At 48.4% G+C, this 14,496-nt stretch overlaps 1 protein-coding gene across 11 annotated transcripts; it reads left to right on the top strand.

The window, feature by feature from the left end:
• The first annotated feature begins 202 nt into the window (after positions 1 to 202).
• LOC129484129 (tubulin beta-8 chain-like) lies at positions 203 to 13,901 on the top strand. 11 transcript variants are annotated; one of them, XM_063640952.1, is made up of 5 exons: positions 3,361 to 9,190; positions 9,458 to 9,566; positions 9,645 to 9,755; positions 10,249 to 10,340; positions 10,947 to 11,454. In XM_063640952.1, the coding sequence occupies exons 1-5, from the start codon at positions 9,134 to 9,136 to the stop codon at positions 11,304 to 11,306; spliced, it is 729 nt and encodes a 242-aa protein (XP_063497022.1). In that variant the 5' UTR covers positions 3,361 to 9,133; the 3' UTR covers positions 11,307 to 11,454. The 11 variants fall into 11 exon arrangements, with proteins under 11 accessions (XP_063497021.1, XP_063497022.1, XP_063497019.1 ...); XM_063640949.1 differs by adding an exon at positions 13,614 to 13,901 and having other exon boundaries at positions 3,364 to 9,190; positions 10,249 to 11,281; XM_063640951.1 differs by lacking the exon at positions 3,361 to 9,190 and adding an exon at positions 203 to 1,278 and having other exon boundaries at positions 9,451 to 9,566; positions 10,249 to 11,454.
• The last annotated feature ends 595 nt before the right edge of the window (positions 13,902 to 14,496 follow it).

Genomic DNA, 14,496 nt, shown 5'->3' with positions numbered 1-14,496 from the left:
GTACACGCCTTAATTTAAAATAATTTATCCATAAAAATGCTAATGATCATCAGAACTTTCAGCAAGTTGTAATCTTTCTGATGATGGGGATTCTGCCTCTATGTTGATTGCTGCCAACAGATCAGGGTGGTGGGTATTGAAGGTTGGAGTGCCTGTGGCAATTTCTCTTTTTTTTTTTTTTTTTTTTGAGATGGAGTCTCAGTCTGTTTCCCAGGCTGGAGTGCAGTGGCAGGATCTTGGCTCACGGAAACCTCTGCCTCCAGGGTTCAAATGATTTCTCTTGCCTCAGCCTCCCAAGTAGCTGGGATTATAGGCACCCCACACCATGCCTGGCTAATTTTTGTATTTTTAGTAGAGATGGGTTTTTACTATGTTGGCCAGGTTGGTCTCAAACTCCTGACCTCAGGTGATCCACCGGCCTCAGCCTCATAAAGTTGTGGAATTACAGGCATGAGACATGGCGCCTTGCCAGCAACTTCTTAAAATAAGATGACAGTGAAGTTTGCCACATCCATTGACCCTTCCTTTCATGAAAAATTTCTCTGTGGCATGTGATGCTGTTTGATAGCATTTTACCCACAGTAAAACTTCTTTCAAAATTAGAGTCCGTCCTCTCAAATCCTGCTGCTTCTTTATCAACTAAGTTTATTGAATATTCCAAATCCTTGATTGTTGTTTCAACAATGTTCATAGTATCTTCACCAGGAGGAGATTTCATCCCCCCAAACAAACAAACAAACAAAAAAAACCACTTTTTTGCTCATCCATAAAAAGCAAGTCCTCATTTCATCAAGTTTAATCATGAGATGCAGCAATTCAGTCACATCTTCAGGCTCCACTTCTAATTCTAGTTCTTTTGCTCTTGCTCTTCCTGCCACATCTGCCGTTATTTCTCCCACTGAAGTCCTGAATTCCTTAAAGTTATCCATGACAATTTTAATCAACTTCTTCCAAACTCCTGTTGATATGGAAAATCCTTCCAAAATATGTTGATATTTTGCTCCCCTCCCATGAATCATGAATGTTCTCAGTGGCATCAGAATGATGAATCCCTTCCATAAGGTTTTCAGTTTACTTTGCCCAAATCCATCAGAGGAATCCTTATGACAGTAATAACCCCATGAACTGTATTTCTTAAAGAATAAGACTTGGAAGTTGAAATTACTTCTTCATCCCTGAGCTTCAGAATGATCTTTTATTAGCAGGCATGGAAACAAAGTTGATTTCCTTGTATATCTCCATCAGAGCTCTTAGATGTCACGGAGTACTAATATTTTGAAAGAAAACATTTTCTCTGAGCAGTAGGTATCAACGGTGAGCTTAAAATATTGAGTAAACCATAGTACAAATAGACGTGCTGTCATTCAGGCTTTGTTGTTCCATTTGTAGAGCACAGGCAGAGTAGGCTTAGCATAAGTTTTAAGGGCCCTGGAATTCTCAGAATGGTAAGGGCACATTGGCTTTAACTTAAAGTCGCCAGATGTATTAACCCATCATGAGACTCAGCCTGCCCTTTGAAATTTTGAAGCCAGGCATTGACTTCTCTCTAACCATGAAAGTCCTAGATGATATGTACCTCCAGTAGAGAAGGCTCTTTCATCTACACTGAAAATCTATTGTGTAGTGTGGCTGCCTGCATCAGTGATCTGAGGTAGATCTTCTGGGTAACTCGCTGCAGCTTCTCCATCACACTTCCTGCTTCTCCTTGCACTGTTATGCTATGAAGAGGACTTCTTTCCTTAAACCTCATGAACCAACCTCTGCTAGCTTCAAACTTTTCTTCTGCATCGTCCACACTTCTCTTAGCCTTATAGAACTGAAGAGAGTCAGGGCCTTCCTCTGAATTAGGATTTGGCATAAAGGAATGTTCTGGCTGGTTGGGCCTTCTATCCAGATCATTGAATGCTCCATACCAACAATAATGCTGTTTAACTTTCTTAGCATGGTGTGCTCACTGGATTAGTGTCCTTCAAGAACTTTGCCTTTGCGTTCACAATTTGGCTGTTTTGTCCAAGAGGCCTAGCTTTCAGCCTGTCTCATCTTTTGACATGTATTCCTCACTAAGCTTAATCATTTCTAGCGTTAGATTTTAAGTGAGAAATGCATGAGACTCTTCCTTTTACACGAACAGTTATAGGCCATTGTAGGATTATTATTTGGCTTGTAGGATTATTAATTGGCCTAATTTTCATATTGTTGTGTCTCAGAAAATAGAGAGGCCCAAGGAGAGGAAGAGGGATGGGAAAACAGCTGGTTGGTGAGGCAGTCAGAGTCCATACATTATGTATCAATTAAGTATGCCATCGTACATGGATGCAACTCATGGTGCCCCAGAACATAGCAGTAATGTCAAAGGTCACTGATCACAGAGCACCATAACAAGTATAATAATACATTTTGAAATATTGCTAGAATTACCAAAATGTGACACAGACACAAAGTGAGCTTATGGCATTTGAAAATGGCACCAAAGCTTCTGGTTAGGTGAACACGTGGAGGTTCGTAGAGGAGGGTAGTGTCCAGGGAGGTGAGGAAGTGCCATGCCACATCCCCCATACCTTGCCTTATGTGTCTCTTCACCTGTATCTGTTGTAGCATCTTTTATGATAAGCTGGTAAATATAAGTGTTTCTCTGAGTTCTATGAGCTGCTCCAGCAAATTAATCAAACTCAATGAGGGGATCATGGGAACTTCAACTTGAAGCCAGTCAGTCAGATGTTCCAGAAGCCCAGAATTGCAACTCGTGTCTGGGAGTCTGGGGAGAATCTTGGGTACTGAGCCCCCAATCTATTGGACCTGACGCTATCTCAGGGTAGACAGTGTCAGAACTGAATTCGAGGACACCCAACTTGTGTCCGCTGCTTGATGCATGGGGAAAAGACCCCCATACGTTTGGTCATAGAAGTCTTCTTTTGTGCTGATGATTTTTGTGGTGTGAGAGTAGAGAAAAAAAAAAAAAAACGAAGTTTGAGAGAGTTTTTCCTACATAATTGTCAGTGAAGTGGGATTTGCTTGAAAGGCCCTGACTGATGGAACCATGTGCTTTGAAAAGAGAAAGGATTAAAGGCTGGGGGGATGAAGAATCTTCGATTCCCAGGTGGCCACGTGGTCACCCATGGTATGAAGTTCCACCTATGTTGAGATCAGTTACTAAAGGTAAAAGTTATCAGCCGAATTTAGAGATGGATCCAACCTCCCAGGAATTGGTTCACTAGATGCATAAGGAAATGCAAACTAACAAGAAAAAAGCAAAAGATTCAGTCCCTTGGTTGTTGTTATCTATAACGGCTAAAATGAAAGTTAAAGAGGGTGCTGGGTCAGGCCTTGTGGCTGGACTAAACTCAGATGTGGGTCTGTCTCAACTCAGGCCACTAGCCTCAAAGCCACCCAGAAAGGGGAACATTAAGCCTGTGGCCTTCCGCAGTGTTTTGTGTCCCTGGGTACTTGAGAATAGGGAGTGGTGATGACTTTTAACAAGCATGCTGCCTTCAAGCATTTGGTTAACAAAGCACATCCTGCATAGCCCTAAATCCATTAAACCTTGAGTCAACACAGCACATGTTTCTGTGAGCACAGGGTTGGGGCTAGGGTTACAGATTAACAGCATCTCAAGGCAGAAGAATTTTTCTTAGTACAGAACAAAATGGAGTGTCTTATGTCTACTTCATTCTACATAGACACAGTAACAGTCTGATCTCTCTTTCTTTTCCCCACGCTATATAGGTATATGTACACTTTTCTATATCTGAATTAGCCATATGCAAGGAAAAACTAAAACAGTTTTCAGAGATTCCGGGAAAATTCATGGACAAATTTAAAAGGCTAACCTTGATGTATGATCTGACCAGGCAGGATTTGCAAATATTTATGTTTACCTGCTGCATGGTAGAAAACCAGTGCATTATGGGAGCGGCTAGAGCACATGCTAATAGGGTGGCAGCCTGCAACCAGGGGCATGACACCTATCAAGTAGGAGGCACAGCAGTGCCTGACCAGGACCCAAAAGAACTAGAATCTAGAAAAGACAAATAAATTAGGAAGAAAGTGGGATATAGAGAGAAAAAATTATGATCATTTGACTCTGTGAAGGAATAAAAAAAAAGTGTGATACAGCTTTTTAATTTTTATAAAGTCTGGAAAATTATCCAGGGAAAAGATGAAAACCTAGCCTTATTACAAGGGTGGATAATTTAGACTTTGAGGAAATACACTAACACTTACCCTGACTCCAAAAAGGGACAGGCATTGCTAGGAGTTTATTTTATAGCGCGGTCTCCTTCTGATATCTGCAGGAAGCTGCCAAAAGCAGCCTTAGGCTTCCAGACTCCCATAGATGAGATTTTAGACTTGGATTTTGCAGTTTTCCATCACAGGAATAGGGCAGAGAAAACATAAAATAAAGCAAATCTCCTAAGAGGCCCAGCTTCTAGCTGCAGCCTTGTGCTCTCCACCACTTCAGAGGCAGCCCCTTAACCCCTGGCCCTCGCAGAGGAAGTGAGAAGGTGAAAGTCCCAGTCTGTGCCTCTGGACCAGTGTGCCTTGGATATAAATCAATGTGCCTTCTGTAAGGTCGGCCACTGCCGAAGGAAATGCATTGTGCTTCCAAGGGAGCCATGATCAGAGCCCAGCAGACTCGAAAGTGGGAGGGCCTGATACTTCCTGCCTCCGCTCCCATTGGACTATTAGCTATTGAGAGATGGAGGAGCCTCAGGTGACTCTTGAAGTGGCAGGTAGGAGTATTAACTTTGTATTAGGTGTGGGAGCAGATGACTCTGTCCTGATTCAATACAATGGGCTCCTGTCTTCTCATGATGCACAAGCCCAAAAACACTGCTTTTCGGATCTTCTAAGTTGTCCTCCGGGGCCTGTGGGTTTCTCGCTTGCCTTTTTAGTACTGTCTGAATGCCTGACCTCTTACTGGGGAGAGGTTTATTGACTCAGGAGACCAAGTCATGGTCACCTTCACAGATCATAAACCATAGAAAGTGTCACTTTTGTTCCTGACCCCTCAGGGGTAGAAAGAAGTTAAGAATGAGCTGTCACATTTATCACCTGAGGTGTTGTCTTAAGTAAGTCTTGAGGTATGGGCCACACAGGCTCTGGGAAATGCACTAAACACCTCCCCATTCAAATCCAACTTCAGCCTAGTGCTCCTTGCCCTCAGAAGAGACAATACTTTTTAAGGCAAGAAGCATGAGGGGAAATTCAACCCGATTGCCAAATTCTTGCCATATGAGTTATGAAGGCCATGAGAGTCTCCTTACACTACTCGCATGTTACCAGGTAAAAAGCCTAATGGCAAGTACAGATCTCTCAGAACCCTTAGAGCATTAAGAAACGCAGTTGTCTCCATACACCTCATTATCCCCAAAACTTACCAAGTCCCAGGGGATGCAAGCTGGTTTACATTCTTAAATCTGAAAGACTCATTTTTCTGTATCTCAATGCATCTAGATTCATAATGTTTGCCTTTGAATGGACTGATCCAGATACGCATTCAGCCTTAAAACTAACCTGGACAGTCATTTCTGAAGGGTTCTGGGATAGCCCCCACTTATTTGAAAATGCTCTAGCTAAGGACTTAAGAAATCTACAGTTGGGAAGGGACACAATTATTCAGTATGTAGATGACTAGCTCATTGCTAGCCCAACTAAAGGAGACTCATAATAATACTGTTAAGTTGGTAAATTTCCTGGGAAGTTGCAGAAACAGGGCATCACCATACAGGGCTCAGGTTTTGACTCAAAGACTTAAATACTTGGAATCTGTCTCAACCTCTGGAACTGATCAACATCCCTAGAAGATAAAAAAGTTATTTTACTCATCCAAGCGTCTCAGTTCCAAAAATGACTGTGGGCTTTTTTAGGAGATGGCTGGGTACTGCTGCTTATGGCTGCCCAGATTTGGACATGTAGCCAAGCCTTATATGATACACTACAGGGAAAGATTTAGAGCTCCTAGAATGTAATGAGAACGGCAAGCAAACCTTCAATACTCTCAAGGAGAAATTGGGCTCTGCTGCAGCCGTGGGAGTCCCCAAGTTGGATGAACCATTTTTTCTTTTTGTGAGCAAAAAGCAAGGCATAGGCCTTGGATAATCTTGTCCCCAAACTGGGGGACATTCCAAGGCCAGTAGCCTAATTTTCTAAGCAGATAGGCCAGGTGGCCTCAGGTGGCCTTGATGTCTGAGAGCTATTGCTGCTACCACTTTTCTAGTAGGCAAAGCTAATAAACTAACATTAGAACAGCACCTACAGGTTTTTGACCCCACACCAAGGGAAGGTGGTCCTAGAAGCTAAAGGGCAGCAGTGGATAATAGGAGAACATTTATGAAAGTGTCAGGCCTTATTGCTAGACACTCCAGACATAACCCTTAAAGCCTGCCAAACCATAAACCCAGCTACTTATCTGCCAGAGTCCACAGGTGCTCCCAGCCTTTCTGGCATACAGGTTGTATTAGTCTGTTCTCATGCTGCTAATAAAGACATATCTGAGGCTGGGTAATTTAAAAAGAAAAGAGGTTTAATTGACTCACAGTTCCACATGGTAGGGGAGGCCTCACACTCATGGCAGAAGGCAAATGAGGAGCAAAGTCACATCTCTTACATGGCAGCAGGCAAAAGAGCTTGTGTAGGGAACTCCCCTTTATAAAACCATCAGCTGTAACCCCAGCACTTTGGGAGACCAAGGCAGTGGATGACCTGAGGTGAGGAGATCGAGGCCAGCCTGGCCAACATGGTGAAACCCCGTCTATACTAAAAGTACAAAAATCAGACAGGCATGGTGGTGGGCGCCTGTAATCTCAGCTACTTGGGAGGGCTGAGACAAGAGAATCGCTTGAACCCAGGAGTCAGAGGTTGCAGTGAGCCAAGATCATGATAATGCACTCCAGCCTGAGAACAGAGCAAGACTCTGTCTCAAAAACAAATAAATAAATAAACCATCAGATCTCATGAGGCTTATTCACTGTCACAAGAACAGCATGGGAAAGACCCATCCCCCGATTCGATTACCGCCCACTGGGTCCCTCCGATGATATATAGGAATTATGGGAGCTACAATTCAAGATAAGATTTGACTGGGGGCCGGGCGCGGTGGCTCACGCCTGTAATCCCAGCACTTTGGGAGGCCGAGGCGGGCAGATCACGAGGTCAGGAGATCGAGACCATCCTGGCTAACACAATGAAACCCCGTCTCTACTAAAAATACAAAAAATTTGCCGGGCGAGATGGTGGGCGCCTGTAGTCCCAGCTATTCGGGAGGCTGAGGCAGGAGAATGGCGTGAACCCTGGGGGGCGGAGCCTGCAGTGAGCCGAGATCGTGCCACTGCACTCCAGCCTGGGAGACAGCTAGACTCTGTCTCAAAAAAAAAAAAAAAAAAAAAAAGATTTGACTGGGGACACAGCCAAAGCTATGTCACAGGTTATGAAACAAATTTATTCTAGCAGGCCAGACTTAGAGATGAGCCCCTTGACCATCCCAAGGAAGAGTGGTTAACAGATGCAAGTTGTTTCATGCATCAGGAAAATAGGAGGGCTAGATATGCTATTATTAGTCAGCACAAGAGAATCAAGGCACAAGCCTTGCTGGCCTCGACCTCAGCTCAAAAAGCTGAGTTAATTGATCTTAGCCCCTGAAGTTGGGAAAGGATTTAAAAGTTAACATTTACACTGATTCCAAGTATGATTTTTTAGTGCTTCATGCTAATGCTGCAATTTGGAATGGGTAGGGACTCCTGACCCCCAAGGGCTTTTCCATACAACATCATTCAGATTTTGAGCTTGTTAGAATGCTGCTTTGCTGCCAAAAAGTGACTATAATTAATTGCAGAGGACATCAAAAGAGAGACTGACCATGTAAAAGGAAATGCCCTTGTAGATGCCGCAGCCAAGGCACCTGCACTGAAAGGGCCAATGAAGCTTATGGGCGTGCTGGTCAGCATACATAGAACTGGGCCAGAACACTCTAAAGAACAAAAATGGGCCAGGGATTGCATTTCGGTCCAGGGCGCCTCTGGCTGGCTGAATGATGGTAATAAATTACTAATGCCAAGTACCAATCATAGGAATATAATTCAGCACTTTCCTGATTCTTTTCACCCTAGAAGGGATTCTTTGTTTCTGTTAATGTCTCATTTGTTCATAGGGGTAAATCTTTTCAAGACACTAAAACAGGTGACTCAGCACTGTGAGCTCTGTGCCTGACATGACCCAAATGGCCAGAAATTTTCTCCTCCAGTTAAACCTGTCCAAAATTGAGGAACCTATCCAGGTGAGAACTGGCAACTCTAATTTACCCCGATGCCTTTCTGCAGGAGATTCAAATATTTGCTAATGCTTACTGATACCTTCACTGGTTAGATCGAGGCATTCCCCACCCCATCTGAAAAATGTTTACCAGAAGAAATAACTCCTCAGTTTGGGTAATCTAAAAGCCTGCAAAGTGACAATGGCCCATCTTTCACAGCAGGCCTATCCCAACACCTATCCTCAGCTTTAAGAATCCAATATCAGCTTCACTGTGTGGAGACTGCAGTCCTCGCGAAAGGTGAAAGGGCTATTCCTACTCTAAAGAAGACTCTAGCTAAATCAGAGGCCTGTCTCTAACATTCATAGCTTACTGTGGGTTTGAACTGCCCCAAAGTAAAACTTATAATTAAGTCCTGTTGAGTTAACATATGGAAGGCCTTTCCCAACCACAGATCTCCTAATAGACGAAAAGACTCATCAATTTAAAAAAAGTCATCAATTTAGGACAGGTGCAAAGGCACTCTGTGAATATGGAAACAAGAGTCTTCCCCTCCCACATGGGAGGAAAATTCAGTTTCAGCTCAGCTAGGGATCTAGTCTCACTAAAGACGCGGGAGGAAGTTCTGCAGCTGAGCACCTTTCTCCAACGTGGAAAGGACCACAGCAAGGACACCTGAGCTCTCCAACAGACGTTCAACGCCAAGGGATTCACAGGTGGGTGCACCTGTGTGGAAGCAAAGCTGTTGCTTATTCTGGGAGCCGAATCCGAGGCTGAGGGAGGTGGGTGCGGGGCTATTTCAGCGTTGGCGGAGGGCGGGCTGGGTTGCTGGGCGTCTGCTCCTCCTTCTCGCGTTTCTCCTGCCGCCCTAATCCTGCCTTGGCCATGAGGGAGATTGTGCTCACGCAGACCGGACAGTGCGGGAACCAGATCGGCACCAAGGTAGGCAGCCGGGGCTCTGAGGGCCCAGCTCGGGCCTGCCGGGTGGTCAGGGATGTTGGCAGTGGCGTGGGCGGTGCCCCTGCGTTGCGGCCCTTGGGTTCCCTGCCGGGGACGCAGTGGAACTGGGCGGCTGGCGAGGCGGCCGGGGTGGACCCCAGGGACACGGAGGCCTAGGGATGGGGGTGCGGGTGAGGGTGGGTTGGGAGAGCGGCTGGGGCGCCTCCATGAATCAGCCCTGGCCTGTCTGGCCCCTCCCGTCTCTGGCAGTTCTGGGAGGTGATCTCTGATGAACATGCCATCGACTCCGCTGGCACCTACCACGGGGACAGCCACCTGCAGCTGGAGCGCATCAACGTGTACTACAACGAGGCCAGCAGTGAGATCCCGTCCTTCCCCCACCACCCTCCTGAGAACAGCGGCCCTCCCCTCGCTCATGCCCTCCCGCCCCTCTCAGGTGGCAGGTACATGCCCCATGCTGTGGTCATGGATCTGGAGCCTGGCACCATGGACTCTGTGCGCTCTAGGCCCTTTGGGCAGGTCTTCAGGCCAGACAACTTCATCTTCGGTGAGCTGCGGGGGAGGACTGGGGTGTGGCTCCTTAGCCAGGGCAGCTCAAAATCTAGGAGTGCCCCAAGGTCATCGCTGTGGGAACTGTGGAGCCAGGGCCCCTTAACACCCTCCTATCCGCCGAGTTGAGTCGCTCAATCCACCTCTTCTAAACGGGCTTTGGGAGGAAGGCCCAGGTGTCTCAAGGAGCTACTGATGTCAACTCCCTGTAGGGAGCTGAGCTGGGGCCGTGGCTACTGCCTTTCCTGAAAATGGGCAGGAGCCACCTGCAGCGAGGTCTGTTAGCCTGTCTCAGGTTTGACTCCTGACTTAATTCCTAAAAGGGGAAGCTGCTGTCCTGTAACTCTGGGGGAGGGGGTTTCATTTGCTCCACCTGCAGGGCGCATGGTGCTCTCACCTCACACGTGACACATGGCCCTTTTTGCATTATGGTGGTGACCACTGATGACCGTATACCTGGCCATCGAGTGACTGGCTGTACTGTCTTACAGGTCAGAGTGGGGCCGGAAACAACTGGCCCAACGGATGCTACACAGAAGGCGCGGAGGTGATGGAGTCAGTGATGGACGTTGTCAGAAAGGAGGCTGAGAGATGTGACTGCCTGCAGGGTTTCCAGCTGACCCACTCCCTGGGTGGCGGGACTGGGTCTGGGATGGGTACCCTTCTGCTCAGTAAGATCCGGGAGGAGTACCCAGACAGGATCATAAACACATTCAGCATCCTGCCCTCGCCCAAGCTGTCAGACACCGTGGTGGAGCCCTACAACGCCACCCTCTCAGTCCACCAGCTCATAGAAAATGCGGACGAGACCTTCTGCATAGATAACGAAGCGCTATATGACATATGTTCCAGGACCCTAAAACTGCCCACACCCACCTACGGTGACCTGAACCACCTGGTGTCTGCTACCATGAGTGGGGTCACCACGTGCCTGCGCTTCCCCGGCCAGCTGAATGCTGACCTGCAGAAGCTGGCCGTGAACATGGTCCCGTTTCCCTGGCTGCATTTCTTCATGCCTGGCTTTGCCCCACTGACCAGCCGGGGCAGCCAGCAGTACCGGGCCTTGACTGTGGCTGAGCTTACCCAGCAGATGTTTGATGCTAAGAATATGATTGCCGCTTGCGACCCCCGCCATGGCCGCTACCTAACGGCGGCTGCCATTTTCAGGGGTCGCATGCCCATGAGGGAGGTGGATGAACAAATGTTCAATATTCAGGATAAGAACAGCAGCTACTTTGCTGACTGGCTCCCCAACAATGTAAAAACAGCCGTCTGTGACATCCCACCCCGGGGGCTAAAAATGTCGGCCACCTTCATTGGGAATAATACGGCCATCCAGGAACTCTTCAAGCGTGTCTCAGAGCAGTTTACAGCAATGTTCAGGCGAAAGGCCTTTCTCCACTGGTACACGGGCGAGGGCATGGATGAGATGGAATTCACCGAGGCCGAGAGCAACATGAACGACCTGGTGTCTGAATATCAGCAATATCAGGATGCCACGGCCGAGGAGGAGGAGGATGAGGAGTATGCTGAGGAGGAGGTGGCTTAGAACTCTCCTAGGTAAAGGGGGGGAAGCAGTGTGGATTCTTTACTGTGTTGACAGCTATGTGTCACTACGCGCTTGTTCGTTTGTGTCTTCGCATCTTCTCCTGCATTTTAAAGCATTTTTATAGTATGCAGTTTTGCCTAATAAAGTATTTTCACAGCATCTGGTTTCCCCTCCAACTTCTTTCTATGGGCCCTCTGGCTACTGTTGCCAGATGCGCACAGTTGTCCTGCAAGGCTGGAGCTGTCTGGGTTTATCACATGCCCAGGAACAAGCATTCCAGTGGCTCCAGGCGGGGTCGGCATGGGCTGTGGACGTGGCAGGCAGGCTTCACGCAAACTTGGGGATGCTCTGGGCCTTGGGCAGCGACGTGGTGGAAAACCTGTTCCTGAAGGCAAGCCTTGGCTTATCCCATGTGCCAAATTCTAGGGGACCAGCCGGCCATGTTTCTGGAACTTTAAAAGGGGTCAGTGACCCTGGTGGACAATGTCCCCAAAGTCCCATCTCGGGGTAGGAATGTGGTCAGCTGGCTCTGGACCAGCAATGAAGGATGGGCAAGTGGGACCCCAGCCACTCCATCACCATGACGGCCTGGGTGTGTTTGTGTGGCCTCATTCTCTTCATGAGGTGGCCATGGGATATCTGTCAGGGAGTAGGCAGGAATCAAGCCCAGTGTCTGCTAACATGCACTGGGGGCTGTAGATGGTGGTTGCTGGGCCTGTGTGCTCAGGGCAGTCTCTCCAAAGGCACAGATGGGGTTTCTGAACAGGACCTGGGGAGACAGGCCGGTGCTGACAAATGCTGTTTCCCCCAACTGGCAACCAGTGAGAAAAACGCCTGAGTGGAGGTCTGACCTGCCCCAGTCTGAAGGACTGATGCTCTCTGGAAAGGTGGCTAATGTGTACTGTCTGCTGTCTCCCTGTCTGCCCCTCCAAAACTTCAGGGCAAAAATAATCCAAGATTGTCAGGATGAGCCTGGTGAGGGTGGCACGTTTGGGGACAGGCCCTTCAGCCTGGCAGGGTCTCCTCCCCAGGCTTCTTGGGGATCCTGGATGGCAAAAGCCTGCTTTGGGAAAGCAGTCAAATGAGAGATGTGTGTGTGAGCTGGGTGCCGGGTAGCATGCACGGACAGTGCTCTTCTTCCTGGCTCTTGTAGAACTTGTCCATGGCCTGTGTGATCATCTCTTGGTAATTCCCCCCTCTCCCCTGCACCCCACAGATAAGATGAAGCCAGCATAGCCTGGGGGTGGGCAGATGTACAGGATCTACCCCAGGTCCCTTGGCATGCCCACCTGCCTCCAACCTGTCAGGGAAAATAGGTGAGGCCCCTTTTTGTTTTCTAAATGTTAGCAATGGTCTATTTCAGCCAAATGGGAACAGGCAGGTAGGAGAGTGTCTCATCTCGAAAGAAGTGGCTCCTGGAAGCAGCCGGGAGGTGGGAGAGGTCCCCCATACTCCTCCAACCTGTTCTAGGAGCAGGAAAAGGGGCCTCTGTGACAGCCCTCCTCAGTGGCCCTCACTGTCTGAGGGGTGTCCTTGCCCAACCCAGGTGCACACCCATCTGAGATGGCCTTGCATGGACCTGGTTGGGAAGGTTCAGCTACAGCAACCACTGGAACCTGCTCACACCTGGTGTCTCCACTCACGTGTGGAGCTAGATGTTCCTCCCTCCTGTAGTGGTACAGCCAGAGTGGCAGAGGGGACAAGTCACTGCTGCAGTTCCCACCTGGGTCTGAGTGGGGGTCAGGCTTGGTGCCCATGTATTTCCCAATTACCTGGTTTCATGTGGGGGCTTCATGGACAGGAATGGTGCTTTTCCAGGCCTCTTTTCCATATGCCAGCTACAGGCCCAGGTTTCCCAAGTTTCTGGAGCCCCTCTTCCAGCCTGGCAAGCATGGCATGTTGTAGGGGAAGGATATCAAGCCTACAGGCAGCAGAACCTGTCTGGGTATGTTCTCTAACCTGGAGGCCCCTGGTTGTTTACCTCTTTGGGTGAGAGTCGGCTTAGGATCTCAACATTCTTGTAGGACTTCAGAACTGTACAGACAGTGGCCCAGGAGGGAACAGGAGCTGGGACTGGCAGCTAACCAGAGTGGTGGGGGTTGTAGGGCTCAGTTTGGTCTTGCAGGGAATTCAGGGAGGCTTGGATTTGCTGAATGAAGCTCTAGACAAACTTGGGCTTGGATATGGAAACAGCATAGAGCAGGGGCCCTTCTGCACACTGGACTCTGAGTAGTTGCACCCTGGTGCATCCACAGGTGTTCCCCACCTGGAGCACAGCTGTGGATAGAAGCAAGGAGAGCTGTGGAGGGAAGAGGAGGAGGAGGGAGTCTCAGGGCAGCCCCAGCATCCAGGCAGGGCCTCTGCAAGTGAGATGCAGATCCAGCCTGTTGGCCACTTAGCAGCTGCTTGGCCCGCTGCAGATCACCTGACCTCTGTTCACCAGTAAATGGGGGTTGCAGTAGCACTTACCTTCTGGGACTCCCGCAGCTTGAAGGGGCAGCAAACACCACGTGCTGAGAAAGCGCTGAACTCAGGCAAGCTTCTCCAAGAGCACCACAGCAGATTAACATCCAACCTGTACAGGACACCATCAAATCTCCCCATCCCTCATTCCAATGGAAGAAAAGGGAGTCTCTGTCCTAGGGGAGCAGGCACAGGCATATCTATGCAGTGGGCACATGGACCAGGTGGGGGAAAGTCCCTTGGATACGTGCTGGTTTCACCAACCATCTGTGGGTTGGGTTTGGCCTGGACCCCTGCACCCCAGGAGGCCAGTAGCCCCCTGCATGGGACAGGACTGGGAGGTGGGTGGGAGGTCTGAGCTTTGAGGGAAGCCATTATTTGGCCTCATGGGAAGTGGTGCAGGTAGTTGTTGGTGGCTCAGTTTTGCAGGACCTGGGTGATCACCCAAGGAGTGAAAATGGCCTTTTTATGAGAAATTGCCGAAATTGATGCAAGCTCATCAGTCGAAAAGGTGAGTAATGCTGACAGTTGGCTTCACCTGCCCCTTCCCCACAAGTAACTGGTGTTCAGAAGTGGATTTGGTGCCTTCCCAGCCTTTCCCCTTTGCGTGTAGCTGTGCATGTACTTTTGTGTGTAACATACACATGTTCCCTGGAGGGGTTACTTTTATTTTTTTATTTGGGGGGATAACTAGTGAGGCAGCCTGACACTTGCTTATCTTTTAAGT

This window comes from Symphalangus syndactylus, chromosome 6 (assembly GCF_028878055.3).
Source record: "Symphalangus syndactylus isolate Jambi chromosome 6, NHGRI_mSymSyn1-v2.1_pri, whole genome shotgun sequence".
NCBI classification, from domain to species: domain Eukaryota; kingdom Metazoa; phylum Chordata; class Mammalia; order Primates; family Hylobatidae; genus Symphalangus; species Symphalangus syndactylus.
This window is presented reverse-complemented; position numbering and strand designations above follow the sequence as displayed.

Bases quoted from the DNA above. Each gene is read 5' to 3' on its own strand.
- LOC129484129 (XM_063640949.1), top strand. From the start codon at position 9,134: ATGAGGGAGATTGTGCTCACGCAGACCGGACAGTGCGGGAACCAGATC. The intron at 9,191-9,457 runs GTAGGCAGCCGG...CGTCTCTGGCAG, and splicing joins GGAACCAGATCGGCACCAAG to TTCTGGGAGGTGATCTCTGA. The intron at 9,567-9,644 runs GTGAGATCCCGT...CGCCCCTCTCAG, and splicing joins GTACTACAACGAGGCCAGCA to GTGGCAGGTACATGCCCCAT.